Below are 22,428 nucleotides of genomic sequence, written 5' to 3' on the forward strand. Positions count from 1 at the left end.
GATCAATATCTTGCTAATAATAACTATCACTAACAATTAATTCGTTAATACATAACAATCGAGTAATTGGATAATTAAATTTTTTTGTGGTAATTAAAATAGACCTAAGCGAACAATAGCCTCTAAAATAACTTAAAATACATGAATAATAGCAATGAGGCAATAATAAATTTAGTTCAGACAAAGTAGGGCCTAACAAAAAGCAAGTAATTTGGTTTTATTGAACAAAACAATAATAGAGCTAATGTACATTTATGCATTATAACAATTCGCTGCAGAGGGCGCTATTGGACGATTGTTTTTACACTTTACAGTGTGATTTAATAATTCTTGATGAAATAGAATGAAGGTTTGAGCTTTTAATTTGAAATTTTGGTGAATAGTTAACATATTTAGCAATATACTGTATTCTCCAGTGTTTGCATTGTTTTAAAAATGATTTTTTTTTTTTAAATTTGATGAAATGGTGCAGGTTGCATTCCCAGATGAATGTTATAAAAAATAAAGCAAACTGGTGCAGAGGTAGAGTTTGAGACACTTCCGGTATTTTCCCACTGAATGGACATGGGCAAATTGCAGTCTAGGGTCTAGGTTTAAATCCATTCCACAGTTTTCCCCAAAAAAATCTGAAATGTGAATTTGTGTGCAGATTCAATCTGACTCTTCATTTCCTGGTTCTTTTACACATAACAGTACATGCTCTGATTTCTCATGCTGCCAGCATTTCAAAATTGATCTGAAGATGATTGGCAGGATTCCTGGGAATGTTGTTTTGCTTTTTCAGGCTTTTTGTCTCAATTGTGAGTCCAGAAGATGATTGACTGTGAGATCAAACAATGAATCGATCTTGACTCCAGTCGCCTGCCATTCTTTAGGTTCACTACAGGTTTTAAAGCAAATTACTTTAAAGATTAAATACTTGCCTTGAGCAACTTAATTCAACTTTGTCTTGTTCAGTAGTTTTATTCAAAAATGATTCTCTTGAATAATGCAGCATTTTTCCAATTGCGGATAAATTTGGGAATGATTCAGAGTGACTTGAAGGCAAATGTTTCTGCACAAGCTGCACCATTATACCACACTGTAAAAAGTGATTACTGTAACTATTTGAGTCTGTTTAATGTAACTTTCCAAATTGTAACTCAGAATTGTACATTCTTTCAACCTAAATACTTAGAAATATAGAATATATCTCAACTTCACATCTAATTAAATATTTCACTTTCACATTTAAAACATTAAAAACCTACTTCAATTGGTAACATCTAAAAAATCTGTTGATCCAGCTGTTTACTTATGCAGTTGAAGTAAATTAGTGTAATGTAAATATTATGTAAGTGTTATTGACCTAGGAAAATTAAGTTGATAAAATGTAATAAAGTAAGTTGAAAAAGTAACATTTTTTTTACCAGTTGAAGTAAAGTTGACTATCAACTATCTTATACCATCGCCATACCATAAAACCCCTGCAGTATGACTTTAAGGGTTGCATATGTCACATATGTGACCCTGGACCACAAAACCAGTCATAGCACGGGTATATTTGTGGCAATAGCCAACAATACATTCTATGAGTCAAAATTATTGTTTTTTTTTTTATGCCGAAAATCATAGGGATATTAAGTAGAGGTCATGTTCCATGAAGATATTTAATAAATTTCCTACCATAAATATACAAAAACTTAATTTTTGATTAGTAATATGCATTGCGAAGAACTTTATTTGGACAACTTTAAAAGCAATTTTCTCAGTATTTTTTTTTTTTTTTTTTTTTTGCACCTTCAGATTCCAGATTTTCAAATAGTTGTATCTCGTCCAAATATTGTACTATCCTAACAAACCATACATCACTGGAAAGATTATTTAGATTTATACAGATGATGTATAAATCTCAGTTTCAAATTGACCCTTATAACTAGTTTTGTGGTCTAGGGTCACATATCTTATAAATAACAAACGCTGTGAGGAGGGTTTATTTTGTATATGATATAAAACAGATTTCCATTAGAAGACATTTACAGTCAAACAACCCATTAGAAAGAAATAGTTCTGTTTTTTAACTATAAGAGTTATGCGTCACAAAGTTTAGTCACATATTTCACTCAGCAAGAATCTGGGTCAAAATGTCACCCGTTGCTTCCATCTGTTGACTTTTATGGATGCATGACAACACAATAGACTTGGAAACTCATGAAAAACCCATGAAGATCTAGTCATACATAACATTTTTAGATGGAATCAATGAAGACAGGCCTTTAGCAGCGCAAAAAGTTATACAGTCACACAGTGGCTTGTAAGTTTACTCTTGTCTCCTGTGCTGTTTCCTCTCAGACTGAAGAAGAAGTCCCAATCGGTGGATATCGGCTCTCCAGGTTTTCCAGCACGGCTCATCCCGAGTCTGTCCTTAAACAGATCTTCACCACCTGTTGCCAAGACGACCACATCTGAGGTGCAAGAAAACAACACCACCAATTCTCAGCGCCGTGGTCCACGGTGCAGCGATCTGAAACGAGGATACACAATAGGTAAATGAGCATTCTGCTCTCTTCAGTATGCCAGTATGTTTGTGTGGTTCTCTGTTCTCTCTTCTCATGAGTTTCAGTTGAGCTTTATCTGTGTGTGTGAGTACATGAAGATGTTCGCTTTGTATGAGTGTTTTAAAAGTTCTGGCATCCTCTTTTCTCTTCTTGCTCTCATCTCTGTATCCTCACTTCTCTTCTTCTTCTAATCCATCTCATCTTTCGCTTTCTTTTCTTCTTGTTCTCACCTTATGTATGTCTCCATTCTGTCTCCTCTGATTCTTCACTCTCTTCTTGCTTTCTTCTCAGTCACTTCTCTGTCTCTCCTGTCTCCTCTTTCTCATCTGACTCATCTCTTTCTTCTCTTCTTTTCCTAGATCTTACCTCTTTTTCATGTCTGTCTTCGTTTTGCTCTAATCGTCTTAACATTCACCGCTCCCCCTTGCTCTCATCTGTTTCCTCTCTTTCTTCTCTCATTCTCCTGTCTCTTTCTTCTCTGTCTCCTCTTTCTCCTCATCTCATCTTTCTCCCTCCTCTCTCCCCATTTTCTTCTCAATCTCACCTTTTTTTTAAATCTGCCTTCATTCTTTCTCCACTGGCTAGGATATAATGATTCACTCAACTCACGATGCGACATGATTGACCATACTGATTTGATGATACGTTTTTCAAAAATTTTGAATTAATGAATTTAATGAAAATTAATGTCAAATAAACAATAAATTAATATTTTAAAACAAATCCCAAATCAAATAAACAAACTAGGTCTTTGCCTGTGCTCTTTTCTTTTAAAATGCAAATTGTAGTCAAAATCCAAACTAAGGCCGCGATCACACCGAACGCGTTTTTGCAGTTGGAGGCGCCTCTTTTGAATGGTTTTCTGTTGGCAGTGAGCGTTCTCCGCGCTGCTTATGCGCCCCGGGCGCCTCGCGTTTTCGCCACCTGCTGCGCCTCGCGTTTTTGCAGAAGCGCTCTGAGCGCCTGAAGTTGAAAAAAAATCAACTCTGAGCGGAAAAACGCCCAACGTCATTCGCGTTCTTTTCCACTGTCCAATCGAATGAATGGAGAGGCGGGCCTTCTGTTGTGGAGACGAAAGTTTACCGTTGCTTAAAATGTCCGGAGACTGCAAGAATTAGAGGAGAAACCTTTGGTGTCTATCGTGGGTAACCCGGAGCTGTATTATTTAGGGTTTCTGCTAATATGACAGTTTACTTAACAACAAAAAGCGTTCGCGCTATAATCCTTTGATTTGACTGACAGGACAGCTGTTTTGGTCGTTGCTTAGCGACATAAAAAAACCGCAGCACACTGCTCTTTTTTTAAAAGTCACCAAAAAAATGCAGTGCTGTGCGCCTCGCGTTTTTAGAACTAAAAGACGCGTTCGGTGTGATCGGGGCCTAAAGCTGCATTTCCATTACCTCAAATTGAGTGAATTGAAACTATGCCTAACTAACTAGTTTTTACATGTGCATTAGGTGGACATGAAATTGCATTGCAAAACTGCAATGAAAATGGCTTTTTCACAGAGGTCAAAAAAACACCTCTTATGTGGCTGCTTACAAGCATTGACTACACAATAATAGGCTTTCCTTGCCATTGAAGCTTGCGCAACCCCTTATTTACACTGCACAAGTCTGTGGAGCTGATTGCGTCCACTCTAGTCAATGCTTGTGTTTACACCAGGCGCGCTTCTTCTGTAAAGATAGATGCTTACATCTCATACCATTAAAATTAATGACTAATGCAGTGGCTGCGACATACATTACTCTACTAACATTCATCGCCATGACTTATCTTGAGAGGAAAAAATTAAGTTTTAGTTGGGGATGCACCGAAATGACAATTCTTGACCGAAGCAGAACATAATGACACACTGGGCCGAAGGCCGATTACCGAACATGGTTTTTCATGGTAAATTAAATAGCCAATATTTGCTTTTTACAGTTTTGTGTTGCTTTTCGAAGAAAAAGAATCAATTACAAAACAACAAATTAAAAAATATTTATTTAACACTGAACATTTTTAACATTCTAGAACATTCTAGTTGGACATTATAGCCTACCAACAAAGCACAGTTTAACTTAAAATTAATAAGTTAGTGAAATAATATTCTTTGGCCATTTTTAAGACCCCTTTCATGTGTTTTTAATGTACAAATAAATGCAGCCTTGCTGAGCAAAGGAGAATGTTACAATAAATGTATTAATGGAGCTGTTGTAATGATCGTTATCATTATTTTTGTTAGTTTTTTATTTTATTTTACAGAACAAAAGTAAAATTACAGTACTAACATTTATGAATGTTGACTTTTATTTTGGCGGAAACCCACAAGAAGACCTCAGTACTACTTTTTGCTGACAGCAGCAGGTTTATGAATGATTCTCATCACGCAGATTTCCCTGGCGCTTTGGAACCCTAGCTAACAAGCTTGTGCAGTGCTGTCAGAATAAATACATTTGGTGCGTGTATTAGACAACATAACATTCTGTAGTTTATTTACTAATGGTTTAAGGCCATTTCGTGATTTTAGTCATACAGTAACCAGCGATACTAAACAGTCTCTCGCTGTCGATGCTTGTAATGATTTTTGCGTTTTTTTTTTCGGACAGTTTTAAATACTTCCACACTGCCGACATGTTTGCTGCATTAGTGCATCTCTATTTGATCTCGTCACATCATTGTTTGGTCATCATGTATTCAGCTCTTTCACTTATTTGGCCGAACACCGAAAGAGCTTTTTTTGCTATTTTTGTCCGAATAATTTCAGTTGCCGGACATTCGGTGCATCTCTAGTTTTAATCGCATAACATTGGTTAATGGCAACAGTTTTTTATAAAATATTGCAAAAGTTTAGTGAAAATCTGTAATGGAAACGCACCTAAGGATGCTACACACATGCAGCGTAAGTAGTTTTGATTTAAATTAGATTGTTTAATTACAAAATGTTCTGACTTTAGCTTTGTGAAACTATACAACATAAAACCTCTTCACGAAACAAACAGCAGACTGTCTGAGTTAGAACAGAAATTCATTCTCTGACAGCAGGTGGCGCTTATGGAACAGCAGCGATACAGCATTTCCTTGGTTATTATAGCATTTCCTTGGTTAACACTACTGTAATGTGCATTATACAGAGACAAAATAAAAAGAAATTACCATCTAAACTTTTTTGAAGTCAGTTTAGTCAGTTCCCCTCCGATATACATTCATATAAAACCCCAGCCGCAACTGTATAGTGATTCGTTTAACATCTCAACTTGAATCGACACACATTTGTATCAACTTTCAAACGGCTTAGGATGCATCATTACAACCCTACCACTTTCCATCTCCTCTCTTTCTCTCCCTGCTCTTGGTGTTTTCTGTTTTCTGTCTACTTCTTGTCTCTCATCTCTTGCTCATCTGTCTCCTCTTTCGTTTTTGTTTCAACAAACATAAGATATTACCATCCTGAAAAGCTTTTCTCAGTGTTTCTCCCAGTGCACAGAGTAAATGCTCTGATCTGTGAAATAAGCCAAATGCTAGTGTGGGTTTGTTGGGTCTGTAGGGATTGTGAGGAGAGGTCAGAGGCTTTAGAGAGAGCAAGAGATGGCTTTCCTTTCACCTCAGGCCGTTTGATTGTGCTGCTGATTTGACGGCACCATTTAAGAGCCGACTAAAAGACATGTTTCCATAAATCAAGAGGGTCCTTCAGTGGCACTCACAGAACATGGGTTAGCAAATACACCTGCTTTGCGTTTACTTCATTCACTCACTCTTGGGTAGCTGCTTTGTTGAATGTTAGTGTATAAAACAGATATTATTATATGTTTTTTTGATCTGTACAGCACATGATGACTACAAAACTACTAGTTGTGCTAGTTACTAGTACCTTTATTAGTATTTCTGTTTTTAATCTCTGTGGTATTAAACTTAACTAACTCGTAGCTCAGTTTTAGTTTTTTTATATATATTTTTAAAATTATTTATTTATTTTTATTATATTTTACTTTAAAGGTTTTATATTTATATTTTGATTTTAATTCATTTTTGTTTTATTTAAATTCCCAAAAATAGTTTTTAATTGACATTGAAATGTTTTTTTTTTTTTTTTTTGCTTTGCTTTTACTTTTGTAAGCATTTAGACATTTTTAGACTGATGGCTGATAAAACAGGACAAATCCCAATGAAGATGGGAAACAAATGGGTCTTGTATCAGCCAAAAGTAGTTTACTTTGCTATAATGATCTGTTGACTGTACATTACATCCTGATGTTTTAATAAGTGGACATGAAAAATTGATTTCAGTTGAAATTTGGTTTTATTAACTGAAAAGAAATAGACCATGGAGGCATAGAAGAGATGTTAAACTTGCACAGCAAAGTAGAAAATTGGTCTTTTGGAATATCAGTCAATTATATGGTTCAACAGTCATTACTGATGGCAGAATCAAGTATTCCTAAGAGCAGTGTAATAATGAATGATATTTTATTATAATTTCCTATTGGTTGCTCTTTAATGTTATTGGTGATTTTGCTGTTCTCATTGTTTGACTTTCTACTGTCTTTTAGAGGCCGTGCCCTCAGGCAATCACTGCAAATCACAGCACAGTTTGCCTTCTCATAGTGCCTCTAATTGGTGGAGAGGACGGCGGGAGAGAGAAGTGTTATCGATGGTCGCACGCTGAGCATCTTTTCATCCTGTGTCAGAACCGCCATTAAAACCACACCACATATCCCGCTACATTTTAATAACCTGCCCTCATGTATCCCGCCAAATTATACTGTCATTTCCAGCTCGATGTGAGCGATGGTTAGAGTGTTTTAATGTTTTTAAATGAAATTGACCCTGACAGGCCATTCGGTCTCCTTAAATGAGAGTGGTTTTATAGCAGCCGTGCGTCCATGCCGCAATAAGTGCTTTTGGCTCCCTGCAAATGGGTCAGGGAGAGCGCGGTATAAATTCGTCCATGTGGACGTAAGCTTGCAATAATGAAATAAGTGCAGATCTCAGGGTGATGTGGGAAATGCGCTTCAGGTAATCAGTGAAGAGGAGTCAGGTCCACAACGGTCGCATAGGGTCCTGGGTAGCCTTAATACCTAACTCACCTAATTCTGTTAACAAGATACTGGATAGTCTCTTATATAAGCCTGTATATTTATCCTTTAGTTCTTCAGAATGACGTTATCTACCCTTCGGCCTTTGGTGCTGGTCATGGTGGCATACGTGAGAAGTTAAACAGAGATAAAGGAGGAATTATACATCATTGCACATGTACATCGCAAGTGATTACCAAAAACAAGCAAGAAGTGCATAAAACATACTGTTAACCAGAAGCTAGTTTAAACAGTTTTTTTTAAGTGGTCTATACAATGCTATTCAAATATTTTTTTGAAAGAAATTAATAATTTTTTCACAGAGGATGCATTCAATTGATTAAAAGTGACTATAAAGACATTTATAATGTTAAAAAATATTTCTACTTCAAAAAAAAAAAAAAATTAAGCAGCACGACAGTGTTTTCAACACTGATGATAATACATGTTTCTGAGCACCAAATCAGCATGTTAGAATGATTTCTGAAGGATCATGTGACACTGAAGACTGGAGTAATGATGCTGAAAATTTAGCTTTGCCATTACAGGAATAAATTACTTCTTAAAGTACATTGAATTATAAAACAGTTACAGTTGAAGTCAAAAGTTTACACACACCTTGCAGAATCTGCAAAATGTTAATTATTTTACTAAAATAATTGAGATCATACAAAATACATGTTATTTTTTATTTAGTACTGACCTGAATAAGATATTTCACATAAAAGATGTTTACATATAGTCCACAAGAGAAAATAATAGTTGAATTTAGAAAAACAGATTTTATTCAGTATTTTATATGCCATTCAAGAGGTTTACAGAGTTATCCCAGTTGCTGTTAAAGTCCTCATGAAATCAAAATGGAAGTTTTTTGGCATTTAGTATTAATATGTTAACCTTAAGCTTTGAAACAATGATGAAATGCACATTTAGAAGATATAAGAATACAGAACATTTACAGTATGGATCAACGATTTTGATGAGATCACCCTGCACTTCAGCTTCTCACCGGATTTTCTGTCCAATCAAATGATGAATCGGAAGCGTATATGGTGAATGGCACATTGTGCACTATATGTGACCCTGGACCACAAAACCAGTCTTAAGTAGCACAGGTATATTTGTCTAGCAGTACATTGTATGGGTCAAAATTATTATTATTTTTTATGCCAAAAATGATTAAGATATTAAGTTAAGATCATGTTCCATAATTATATTTTATAAACTTCCTGCTGTAAATATATCAAAACTTAATTTTGATTAGTAATATGCACTTCTAAGAATTTTATTTGGATTTTCTCAGTATTTAGAATGTTTTTTGCACGCTCAGATTCCTGATTTTCAAATAGTTGTCTTTTGGCTAAATATTGTCCTATCCTAACCAACAATACATCAATTGAAAACTTATTTATTCAACTTTCAGATGATGTATAAATCTTAATTTTATGACTTTTTAACCCTTATGACTGGTTTTGTGGTCCAGGGTCACATATAGTGGATAGGGAACAGTTCAGACAGTCTAAAAATGCTTACAACTGGGGCGAATGAAGTCTGGTTTTGCGTTGTGTTACAAAAACCACCGCAACGCTCACAGTCTGCTCTGATCTAGAGACACTAAAGCACAAATCTGCATAAAATGTATCGGATCCATTTGAATGCTACACAGAATGCTATATTTTATAGCGATATGGATGAGATTAGAGGGGAAACGGTTAAACAAACTCAGTATTAGAAACAGCACTCATGAGTAGAAGAGATAACACCGGTCCCATTTACCAATATATTACACACTTTTCAAACTAGACATCTTCAGCATGATTATAATCACTGATTTGCTTTAGTAACAGTTTAATGTTGAATCTAAAGGGGGAATCTATTAGACTGTGGCTTTTATTAGCTGTCAAATACAGCTTTACTGAGCTCAACAGCTCTGGCTCTAGCTGTAATATAAACGAAACACTATTGGCTATTTTTAAAAAGGGGCGGGGCTGCTTGATATACCCTGTCTTCCTGTGAGTTTAACGAATAACACTGTGCGTTTCAAAGCACTTGAGTGGACCTTTAAACCTCAGATATATGATTTTAGACACATGGACTATTATAAACCTCTCCTTTGAGTTTTTCTAAATTCCCTTCCCTTTAGTCAGTGTTTTATGTCAGCCTTCGGCTATTAACCGTAAGCTCTTTCTTCCACATGTGAGCTAACACGCTGTCACGCTTAATACCTCTGTATTTCTATTCTCATTAGGTGGCTGAGTATGATCTGCTGTCCGTGTGTTAGGGTGAACTGTCAGACCGCACAAGACTGATCACACGGTTAATGGTTGTGGAAAGGTAGAATGTTTGTCCTGTTCCTCTGTCTACTCTCTTCTCGGACGCTCTGCCTCATTATGCTGAAATGTATTCTGAAGGTGCTGACCTGTGGGGTCAGGAGAGATGCTGTATGGGATGAAGAACAGGGAAACAACAGACGAGGGTGCAGCATGCTAACAAACAGATGTCATCCCGATGAAGAACGGTCAGGCCGGTGGGAACTCTGAGCTGAGCTTCTAATTACCATTGAACAGTCAGATATATTCGTTGTCTGCTGCCCTTACAGACCTCTTACAGTCGTCTGCTGGGTATATATGCATTCACATATTTCAGAACTTGAAAATAGCAGCAACACTGCTTTTTTTTGTGAAGATAACTAAAGACCTTAAAAATATATTCTTTATTTTTTACTTACTTTTAAGCTTAAAACACCCAATTTTGTTATCATTGGAAAATATATTTATTTAGGTATTAATAGATATGAAGTGTTTATTTGAAATTTTCTTCCAAAATGAGCATTTTTATCAGCCTCCTATGTGTGGGTTCAGTATTTTCACTTTAATGGCAATAAACAGATCTTTTTAAATAACTGAACATAAACATAGGATCCTGGCATATCTTTGTCTCTTTGGCATCTTATACTGGTTGTATTATAGCATGGAAATAAAAAAAACACCTATATATCATGTTTGTTTGCAAACAGCAGTGTCCTGCTATTACCCGTGTTATTTACACACTGAATTAGATTGGTTTGGGAGTTAGATAGAATGATGGCAGCGCAGAGACAGTTACTGTAACCAGCCTGCGGCCTCCACCTGCACGCTCCATCAGCGCCCGACCTGCTGACTCCAATTCAATTAGCAGCAGTTCAATAGATTGAGCAAGTGTCGAGCTCAAGCGTGGATACTGCAGGCTTCTCTCAGGCTGCAAAAGGAGTCAAATATATTATCCCGGAGAAAACGTCTGTGACATTTACTCCCCTCTGCTATAAAATGCAGAAGGCCACTATGGTAGGCCTATTTAGAGTTTATGACTGGTCTGTTGGGCCTAGACCATTTCTACCACTCTGTTTTGTATAGCTGTAATGTTTATTTGCTCAGATTGATGCCGTCTCACATGTACCTGATTTCCAGCAGTGCCTGTGCATCCTTCAGAAAATGAAGACACTATTTTCAAGCAGAAAAATAACCCTACATCTGTAGCAGACCCCCAGAGGCATCCGTGTGGGTAACACACATTATCGACAAGCCTATGACCGTTAAACGGCAGAATTAAGTGAGCCGTGTTGCATTCGGATCAATCACTTCCGGTTTAGGTTGGTTTTAGCTGTGGTGCGATGGCACTTGATGTCATTACTAACTCCGCCCTAGTTCAAGATGACCTTTGTGTTTCGATCGATTGACCTAGTAATCACAGTTAAATGGCCTGGGCTTGTGCACCATACAGAGATTCAGGACCACTTGCTGAAAAGGTCAGGTGTGATAGTGGACGACCCGAGGCGACTCCTGCAACTAATGTGTGGCTGTTAGTCACGTTTCATAGTAGTATTAAGGGTTATTTACTACTTAACAGTCAGTTTCCTGGAGTCAGGCTGCATGGGTTTTTATCAGTCCACTGTGAAAAACAAACAAGCTGAGCTTGTGTTGTTTTTGTGCCCTTTACACTTTTATGCAAATCAGATAATGGTGTAAAATGTTTGCAAAATTGGGGCTTTTAGCATCCCTTCTGAAGGAATTTTAATTTACCACCTGCTCTAATTTTACCAGACAAATAGTGCTGACGTTTGTCAGTCCGCCTCATTTACACTGAAAGAAGGCATGTTTATACTGAAAGAATAGCAGTTATTAATAGCAGTTTGAATTTTCACAAAAATATTGTGTTACACTGAATGACAATGTATTATTATTTCAACCAAATTTTGACATTTTATTCTCCAAAAACGTATTTGAAGCTTTAAAAGTAGTACTTTACTTTCGCCAAATGTGCTTTCTACACTGTAAAAAGTTTTCACCCGATTCAGCTTAAAAACTTAAGTTCAGCTGCTGCCTTCAAATTTTAAGTTAAATCAGCTTAAAACTAGGGCTATGCGATTAATTGAAATCGTATCGAAATCGCGATGTGAACATGCACGATTTCTAAATCGCCTTACAGCACGATTTTTGGCATGCACTCGACTGATACTTTTCCCGCAGGATGCTATTTGAACCGATCACAACACAGCGCGCCTAAACAGAGAGTAAGAACATGCCAACGTTCATGCTTGAAACCAGAAATGGTAATAGCAGAAAGCAGCTAGATTCTGTCAGTGTTCTAATTGTTTTTATGTGGGACACTGTGGTCTGGGTTGTTGTTTTTTCAAACACACGCACGCACATACACACACACATACTTACTTTTTGCCATAGGTCTGTTCTAAAGACATTTTGTTCTACCTTTACTAGGCAGGGCTCGAAATTGTGAACGTTTTGGTCGCATATGCTCCCAAAATTTAATCTGCGTGACCTGAAATTGTATTTGGGAGCATTCGTGCGAGTGCGAGAAACTGTTGTGGTCCGACTTGGTTTTATTTCTTTACCAAACTTTCGCTAGCCTAACTATTGCACAGACTGCTGTGAGCTGATACAGTGACAGGTTCGCCATTCTCTCTTTCGATTGTGAAAATTAAAAGGTCTCCACAAACCGCTTTTGAAGAAATATAATGTATTTCGTGCTAAAGCGTATTCTGTCAGATACAATTCTGGTGCCTCCGTGTCCATATACGTTACTGTACAACGTGGCATTCATTCACATCAGATGATAACTCAGCGGCAGAGTTCCACTCACACATTTATTTTAGTCCCCTTTAAAACGTGATTAAGCTTGTTTTGAGTAGCAGTTGAGTGGGTTTTGTTGTGAAAACCTGGCATTTCTAATAAATAATATTAATTCTAATAATATTTTTATTTATATAGCACATTTCCAAAGAGCAAGGACACATTCAAACATAACTTTATTTTAAATGTTATGTGTCTCTAAATGACATGTAAAAAATTAAAAGGAACTATACAGCTGGTTGCTGGACTAACAAATTATGATTTCCATTAGTCTATAATTGCTCTGCGATAAGGTATCAATGAGGAAGTTATATATTACAGGAAATTAGAATGCAAACATGGATGGTGCAAGATATGTCACATGAGAGCAGCATAGACAGTGTGAAAAACACTCAAAATCAAAGAGGTTACAAATAAGCCATTCATGTGATTATAGGTCAAATATATTACCAGTGGAAAGTTTTTGGACAGTAGGATTTTTAATGTTTTTAAAAGAAGTTCACTAAGCCTGCATTTATTTTATCTAAAGAACAGCAAAAGCAGTACAATTTGGAAATAATTTTACTATGTAAAATAACGGTTTTCTATTTGAATTTTTAGCATAATTTCTCCAGTCACACAATCCTTCAGAAATCATTCTAATATTCTGATTTGCGGCTCAAAAAACATTTATTATTATGTTGAAAACAGCTGAGGAGATTTTTTTTTAGGTTTCTTTGATGAAATGAAAGTTCAGAAAAACAGCTTTTATCTGAAATAGAAGTCTATTGTAACATTATAAATGTCTTTTATAAATGTCTTCATCACTTTTGGTCAATTTAAAGCATCCTTGCTAAATAAAAGTATTAAATTCTATAATTTCTTTCCCCAAAAAAAGCCTTTTATTTCAGATAATTGTTGATCTTTAGATCTTTCTATTCATCAAAGAATCCTGAAAAAATCTACTTAACTGTTTAAATATTGGTAATAATAATAAATGTTTCTTGAACAGCATATTAGTATGTTTTTTGAAGGATCATGTGACACTGAAGACTGGAGTAATGATGCAGAAAATGTAGCTTTGGTCACAGGAATAAATTACATTTTAAAATATATTCAAAAAGAAAGCAGTTATTTTAAATAGTAAAAAATATTTCACAATATTACTGCTTTTGCTGTGTTTTGGATCCAATAAATGCAGGTTTGGTGAGCAAAGGGACTAAAAAAAAACATTCAAAATCTTTCTGTCCAAAACTTTTGACTGGTAGTGTATGGTGTTGAAAATAGAATTATCGCAATATAAAAAACAACAATACAGTGTCCTCTTTGGTAATGTACATAAATTGAAATATATGTTATGTCTATGAGTAGTCAGTGTTCATTAACTGCTTCCCACAGACGGCATGAGGAAAAAAAAACAGCGTCTCAGTTAAAGGTTAATTGTTTGCTTTAACCTTCTCTTTGCTCCAGATTTGCAGCGGCAGTTATTTCAGACACAGAATATCACCCATTTGTCAGGGTTCTGACTTTTCATGTTATTTTCATGCCACAATGTTACTAGCATCTTCTCTACAGAATTACCCAACTGGAACCAACAGATCTGTTCCTTGATTGGTCTGTAGGCAGTGAGATACAAAATATCTGTGAAATGACAAGCAGGCTGAATTACAAAGTGGAGACAAAAAGCTGACATGTGGTCGATTAATATGGTCAATAACTGACACAGACTCTCAGGAGAATTATACAGCCATGTCCCTTCAATGCCATGTGGAGGAGGATATGAGCTACATCATTGTTTGTTTGGAAGTTTGGGTGAAAAGAAATGTTAAAGCATTGATGCAACAGGGGGAAACTGATTGTAAATCAACATCCTAACAGCTTAGACATGCTTTACATACATGTTGGTGGGATATTGGCATTAGCTGTTCAAACTAAGGAGATCTAGAGAGCATCTGTCATTTCTGGAGATGTCTTATAGATTGCTTTTTACAAAAGTGTAGTCAGTACAATTGTTTTTAAAGAAATTTATACTTTCATTCAGCCAGGACAATGAAAATGTATTGCGGTTTGCACAGAAACTATAGCTATGTAAAATATTAAGTGGGCAGCAAATAAGCATATTAGAATAATTTTCGAAGGATCATGTGACACTGAAGACTGGAGTAATGATGCTGAAAATTCAGCTTTGCGGCACAGAAATAAATTACATTTTAAAATAAACTGAAATAGAAAAGAGTTATTTTGAACTGTAATAATATTTTGCATTTGTGATCAAATAAGTCCACCCTTGATGAGCATAAGAGACTTCTTTCAAAAACATTACAAACTCTTACAAAAGAATGCTGTGTAAAATGCTGTTTAAGGACTTTGTGAATCGTTATGTTGGGCTTGTTCACTCAAATAAATCTTTTCAAGGAACTGAGTCACTAAAAAGAATTAAACTTTCCCAATGCTTCATTTGAAAGAGTGTATATTTTAGGAAACCATTTTTATTTATTCAATTTGCTTGACTGTAAAGTTACATGTGCAGCACAGCGTTACCAAATTACCAATTAATCATTTTGACACCTGATGGTGAAGTCTTTATGTGAAGTTGCTAGGGATTGAAAATACTTCATCTATTATAATGCTACTGAAAAATGTAGTTAAGTTAAAAGCATCATGCTACTTTTGGTTAGTGCCTCCCCTGCTCTCATTTCTCTCTACATCTAACTAGATTGGCAGTCACAGTACTTCTCCAGACGAAGGCCCAGAGATTCATGGATTAGGCCGTGGGGTGGAATGAAAACAGTTTGCTTTCCTGGAGGTGGTTCTGCATCCAGGGCTGAATTTACTGCTGCATTCCCCTCAGAAGGATTGGTGCCGCTGGATTTATAACCCGTGCTGTATAATTACGCCTCTCTCACTTTCTCAGCAGGGCCTCCCGCTCTTGATTTGAGCAATTTATCTATCAGAGTCCGAGTTCTGCCTCTGTCCCACCTCTGAGCTCAGCTCGTGTTCAGTGAGCTGGCTAGGGATGGATTTTATTGATCATTATTGATTAAGGGGATTTTAAATGAGGAGTAAGCAGTTTGTTCTGCTATCCTATCGATTGAACCCCTCGCTGTGAAATATAACGTCCTCATAACGGCTGATATTTGTTTTAGTTTCCTCTTGCGTTTACTGTACATGGTCACGTTAGACAGATTTCTGTATCTGTGTATGTTATGCATGTGCATGTTACGGAGCTTTCTTGGACTGAAACTTGAATAACTAGATTGTTTTCTTCACCTGTTTATTATTTTTTCCAAATCAAATTTCAACTCACCATTACCCTGCAGCTTTTCTCAAATTCTTAATGATCTGTTTTGTTTCTGGTTTGAGTACATTTGTGGCTTGAGTCCAATTATAATCCTAGTCAAGGCACTAAGAAACGTTTCACTGACTATTAAAATTAATTATACCATGGTCTATCTGAATACTGCCTTCTGATTGGCTGGCAGGTATGCATTAAAACCATTTAATGCACAGGTAGTTCCAAATCAGTTCTATATTAATGCACTGCTTTAATTGATGCACACAAACCCGCACACATTACTCACGCACACACACACTGACACAAAAACTTGTTGTCAGCGCTGACCTGTATCATAGTAAAGATGTTGGTTAAAATGATTTGTATTGTGGTAAAGATGTTGATTTAAAATTACTGATAAAGATTTTGGTTAAAAATGACTTGTACCAGGCTAAAGATGTCGGTCAAAAATCAAAGTCAAATCAAAGTCAGCTTTATTGTCAATTCTGCCACATGTACAGGGCATACAGAGAATTAAAATTGCATTACTGTCAGACCCTTGGTGCATAACAGATAATATTAAACACAAAAGGTAGAATTTTAAAATTACGATTACAATTTTACATATAATATAAAAAATACAATATACAAGTAAGGGCACATGGCAGAGAGTGCAAACTGAACAGTGCAAATGCAAAAAAATTACTTTTAAAGATGAAGGTTGAACATTACTTGTATTGGGGTAAAGTTTTGGTTAAAAAATGACTTGTACCAGGCTAAAGATGTTGGTTAAAAATGACTTGTATTGCGGTAAAGATGTTGGTTCAAAATTGCATGCATCACAGTAAAGATTTTGGTTAAAATCACTTGTATCAGGCTAAAGATTTTGGTTAAAAAATTACTTGTATCTCGGTAAAGATGTTGGTTGTTAATTACTTGTACCAGGCTAAAGATGTTGGTTAAAAATGACTTGGATTGCTGTAAAGATTGTGGTTAAAAATTACTTTTATCAGGCTAAAGATTTTGGTAAAAATTGCTTGTATCTTAGTAAAAATGTTGGTTAAAAATTACTTGTTTCTCAGTAAAGATATTGGTTAAAAATTACTTGTACCAGGCTAAAGATGTTGGTTAAAAATGACTTGTATTGGGGTAAAGATTTTGGTTAAAATGACTTGAATTGCTGTAAAGATGTTGGTTAAAAATTACTTGTACCAGGCTAAAGATGTTGGTTTAAAATTACTTGTATTGCGGTAAAGATGTTGGTTCAAAATTGCATGCATCACAGTAAAGATTTTGGTTAAAATGACTTGTATCAGGCTAAAGATTTTGGGGGGAAAATTACTAGTATCTCGGTAAAGATGTTGGTTATTTATTACTTGTACCAGGCTAAAGATGTTGGTTAAAAATGCTTGTATTGTGGTCAAGATATTGATTAAAAATTACTTGTATTGGAGTAAAGGTTTTGTTAAAAAGTTACTTGCATTTTAGTAAAGATGTTGGTTAAAAATTACTTGTTTCTCAGTAAATATATTGGTTAAAAATTACTTGTACCAGGCTAAAGATGTTGGTTAAAAATGACTTGTATTGGGGTAAACATTTTGGTTAAAATGACTTGAATTGCTGTAAAGATGTTGGTTAAAAATTACTTGTATTGCGGTAAAGATGTTGGTTCAAAATGCTTGTATTGTGGTCAAGATATTGATTAAAAATTACTTGTATTGGGGTAAAGGTTTTGTTAAAAAGTTACTTGTATTTTAGTAAAGATGTTGGTTAAAAATTACTTGTTTCTCAGTAAAGATGTTGGTTAAAAATTACTTGTACCAGGCTAAAGATGTTGATTAAAAATTACTTGTACCAGGCTAAAGATGTTGGTTAAAAATTACTTGTACCAGGCTAAAGATGTTGGTTAAAAATTACTTGTATTGCGGTAAAGATGTTGGTTCAAAATTGCATGCATCACAGTAAAGATTTTGGTTAAAATGACTTGTATCAGGCTAAAGATTTTGGGGGAAAAATTACTTGTATCTCGGTAAAGATGTTGGTTATTTATTACTTGTACCAGGCTAAAGATGTTGGTTAAAAATGCTTGTATTGTGGTCAAGATATTGATTAAAAATTACTTGTATTGGGGTAAAGGTTTTGTTAAAAAGTTACTTGCATTTTAGTAAAGATGTTGGTTAAAAATTACTTGTACAAGGGGAAATATTTTGGTTAAAATTTACTTGAGGTGAAGATTTTGGTTTGAAACAACTTGTATTGGAGTAAACATTTTGGTTTAAAATCACTTGCATCACAGTAAAGATTTTGGTTAAAAATAACTTTTTCTTGAAGTGAAAAGTTAGACCCTTGGTTTTAGAATTGAGGCAGAAGTGACATGTTGCTGTTGTTTTCATTATATAATTAAATTATAGTTTGTCATTTAATAGTTCCATAAATTAGACATGCATTTCAAACACCATTATTCATCATAACCTAGTGGAATAATTTAATCTGCATTCTTTCTGCATATTTATCTTTCGGCTACTATTACAGTAGTTAAAAATATAGACCCTATTATACACATTATATTTTAAAATAAATATAACATGTAATTCATCAAATTATATAATTGTAATTCAGATGTGTTTCCTTTCCTTGTTTTCCTTGTCTCTCTTTAATAATTTTCAGTTTTTTATAAGAACTAAATCGGAAAATGTTTCCATTTATTTATACATTGGATGATGTGGCATCATCTGCACTGAATCTCTAAATTTGTTTAAACTTAGCAGTAAATGCTACATCAAATGCATTTATTTCAAAAGAGCGCAACATCTTCCATAATATGAGACTTTTAAAGCAGTGGATGAACTTCTTGTCCAAATCATCCTACAGTGTCTTTGCCTGTGAAATGAGATCTCCTCGTCTTCTTCAGATGGTTCCGTTCTCGCAGTGCCAATCACACTGGCACATCTTCCTTTGTGATTGTGGCCTCATTGTCTTGATTACCCTCTGGCTCCCTGAGCCTCGCACCGCCAACATCCACCTCCATCCTCTCTATCACAGGCACTTGTCCGTTTCTTTTCTCTTAATCAGCACAGGAATGAAAGGAGACAGGCGTTAGGCCATTATAATTCATGCGCCAGCGCTTAACATAATGATGAAAAATATGAGCATGTCCTTCTGAAAGGGAAAGCAATTAATTCCCCCTGCAGAGTTCAGGAGAAGATATTGACACAGCGGTTAGCATAAGATTGAACGTGTTTTGTTTACATCAGCCTGTTCTCTGTGTTGTGAAGCTCAACTCATGCTGGGTTATTTCTTGACCACCCGACAGAGCGAAGCTCAAGCTTTTATTGTTTTAATAAATTGGCCAGATAAACATGCTAGTGCATTTCTGATGGCCTTCTCTCTTCTTTTCTGCTTAGCTATTTCACATATACTGTATTTTTTAAGTTATGTTTGAAATATATAAGCTTTAGTTACTTCTTGTATATTTGCTTATATTATAAAATATAAAATATTACTTATACTTTACTATTAAAATCTATTTTACTTCATAATATATAAAATATATATTACATAAAAATGGTTTTGATAAGTTTGTTACTTATTGTTTAGGTACTCATTTTCTAAATTTCAGTTTTGTTTTGTTTTCAATTTTTAATGTTTTTGAGTATAATCCAGAATATAACAAATCGCCAAAACTGTTGCAAATGTAGATTTTAAAATACATCTACATAAAAATAAATTGTTAATAATAAAATGTTGATTTCAGATCGATTTTAAATGTGAACCTACGTATACATTTTTTTCTTTCCACAAGCTTTAGTTACTTCCTGTTTATTTCCTTTATATTGTAATTAAAATATTTCTAATTTTTTTTCAATTTACTTCAAAATATAACAAAAATTGCCAAATCTATTTTGCAAATATACATTTAAAATATATTCCATAAACTTGTTTTCAATAAGTTTGTTACTTGTTTTGATTCCAATTTTGTTAAAATTATGTTTTTAAATATATTTCAGAATATAACAAAAATTGTACAAACATTTTTTTTCTGTTTTTGTATATTAATATTGTCCAAAATATTTTTTTTAAATATTAAATATTTTTTATATAACATAATAATAGAACATATAGTAATATATTTTGGAATTTAAGATGAATATATTTTTAGTTTAAATATGTTTTTAGTTTGAATATTTCAAAATACAACAAAATGGCTAAATCTGTTGTTGCAAATATACATTTTTAAATGTATTACTTATTTTTTACTTATTGCTGTAAGTACTAATGTTTTAGACATTTTTTAGACATTTCAATTTGATTAAAATTATGTTCAAATTTTTTATTTAGATTATAAAAATTGCCAAAACGGTTGCAAATTTTCAGATTTGAAAATACATTTACAAAAAATTCAATAAGTTTTAGTTATTTATTTTTGCTTATATTTTGAAAATGTTTTCAATCATATCAGTATTGTTCAAAACATATTTTTGAATATGTTTCAAAATATAAAAAAAATGACAAAAACTATATAAAATACATATATTCTAATAGTTATATTGTTCAAAACACATTTTAAAATGTTATATATTTATAATATAACATAAGAATATAAAATATGAGGTTTAAATGAAATATATTTTCTGTTTGAATATTTCAAAATATAACACAAACTATGTTGCTGTTACGGAAGCAGACCAAACAAGAGAGGTAAGTGATCAATGTAACAATGTTTATTATCAGCAGAGCGTTGTGGATAAGATGACGTGCAGAACCGGGTAAGTATCAACAGTCCAAGTATGATATTCGTTGACTAGAGATGAATACTGAATACAGATCCTTTTCCTTTCCAGGAACGACGGGAGGAGGACTCCGACCCACACACACACACACACACACACCGTTGGTGATAGACGAACAGGCTTATGGCTGACCACAGCTGACTGGAACAGAGAACAGACTTCGTACTGGAATAGATGAGACAACAGGTAAGTTTCAACAGGTAAATAGCGAGGTAAGTATGTCTTTGAGGTTTGTGAACTCGACAGAGAAACACAATGAGTCCGCTTCGTGAAAACGAGCCCGGACACTGAGTGAGGTGTGTGGTGTGCTATTATGTGGTGCTGGTGATTGGTTTCAGGTGCGTCTGATTAGTAATCAGGTGACTGTGATCGTTGAGTGAGTGAGGGAGTAGAACCTGGCCAATCCGTGACATTACCCCCCTCCCCAGGGCCCGCTCCTGAGGGCCGAGGCCTCCGACGTCGTGGTGGTCTACCTCGTCCTCGAGGGGCTGGACATTCAGGATGGTTACGATGGAATTCCTCCATGAGGGCTGGATCTAGAATGTCAACTCTGGGTACCCACGACCTCTTCTCTGGTCCGTAGCCTTCCCAGTCGACGAGATACTCCAGACTACCACCACGACGTCGGGACAGAAGGATTTCTCGGACCGAGTAGATGGATCCCTCTTCCAGCACCAAGGGGGGAGGGGGTTCCTCTTCCTGACCAGGTTCTGTGGAGGGAATCACAGGTGGGTGAAAGGGTTTCAGTAAAGAGACGTGAAATGAGGGGTGGATACGGTACTGTGGTGGTAATTGGAGTCTGTAGGTGACGGGGTTGACCTGTTCCACGATGGTGAAGGGGCCAACAAACCTGGGACTCAATTTCTTCGAGGGCAGGCGCAGACGGATGTCTCTTGTGGAGAGCCAGACTTTCTGCCCAGGAGTGTATGTGGGACCAGGAATCCTCTTCTTATCAGCAGTGGACTTGGTTCTGCGCACTGCCCTTTGAAGATGATGGTGAGCCTCGTCCCAGACTCTCTCGCTCTACCGGAACCAGTAATCCACTGCGGGCACCTGTGATGGTTCGCCATTCCAGGGGAAGAGAGGTGGTTGGAAGCCAAGCACACACTGGAATGGCGTGAGTCCTGTGGTGGGTTGCCGCAGTGAATTTTGGGCGTATTCTGCCCAACCCAGGAACTGGTTCCAGGAGTCCTGGTGACCATGACAGAATGTCCGGAGGAACCGCCCCACCTCCTGGATTTTCCTCTCCGTCTGCCCGTTGGTCTCAGGGTGGTATCCAGAGGAGAGGCTAACGGTCACACCTAGGAGTTTGAGAAAAGACTTCCACACCCGTGAAATAAACTGTGGACCCCTGTCTGAGACGATGTCTTCCGGAATGCCATAGTACCTAAAGACTTTGTTGAAGAGCAGTTCGGCAGACTCTAGGGCTGTGGGAAGACCTTTCAGAGGTATCAGTCGGCAGAATTTTGAAAATCGATCAACTATAACAAAGATGCAGGTGTTACCGTCAGATGAGGGGAGATCTGTCATGAAGTCAACTCCCAGGTGTGACCAGGGGCGGTTCGGCACAGGCAAGGGATGGAGTTTCCCAGCAGGCAGATGACGTGGACTCTTGGACATTGCACACTCCTTACATCCTTGGACATACCTCCTCACATCCCTTGC

At 35.9% G+C, this 22,428-nt stretch overlaps 1 protein-coding gene across 1 annotated transcript in view; it reads left to right on the top strand.

Annotated features, from left to right (window-relative positions):
• Positions 1-22,428, top strand: part of LOC141343147 (oxidation resistance protein 1-like) — a 121,597-nt gene that overhangs the window by 43,003 nt on the left and 56,166 nt on the right. Inside the window, exon 2 of the mRNA XM_073847749.1 lies at positions 2,332-2,525. Coding sequence (XP_073703850.1) covers positions 2,332-2,525 — 194 coding nt within the window. The remainder of the gene's footprint in view (positions 1-2,331; positions 2,526-22,428) is intronic.

The sequence above is a fragment of the Garra rufa genome, chromosome 9 (genome assembly GCF_049309525.1).
Source record: "Garra rufa chromosome 9, GarRuf1.0, whole genome shotgun sequence".
Lineage (NCBI taxonomy): Eukaryota > Metazoa > Chordata > Actinopteri > Cypriniformes > Cyprinidae > Garra > Garra rufa.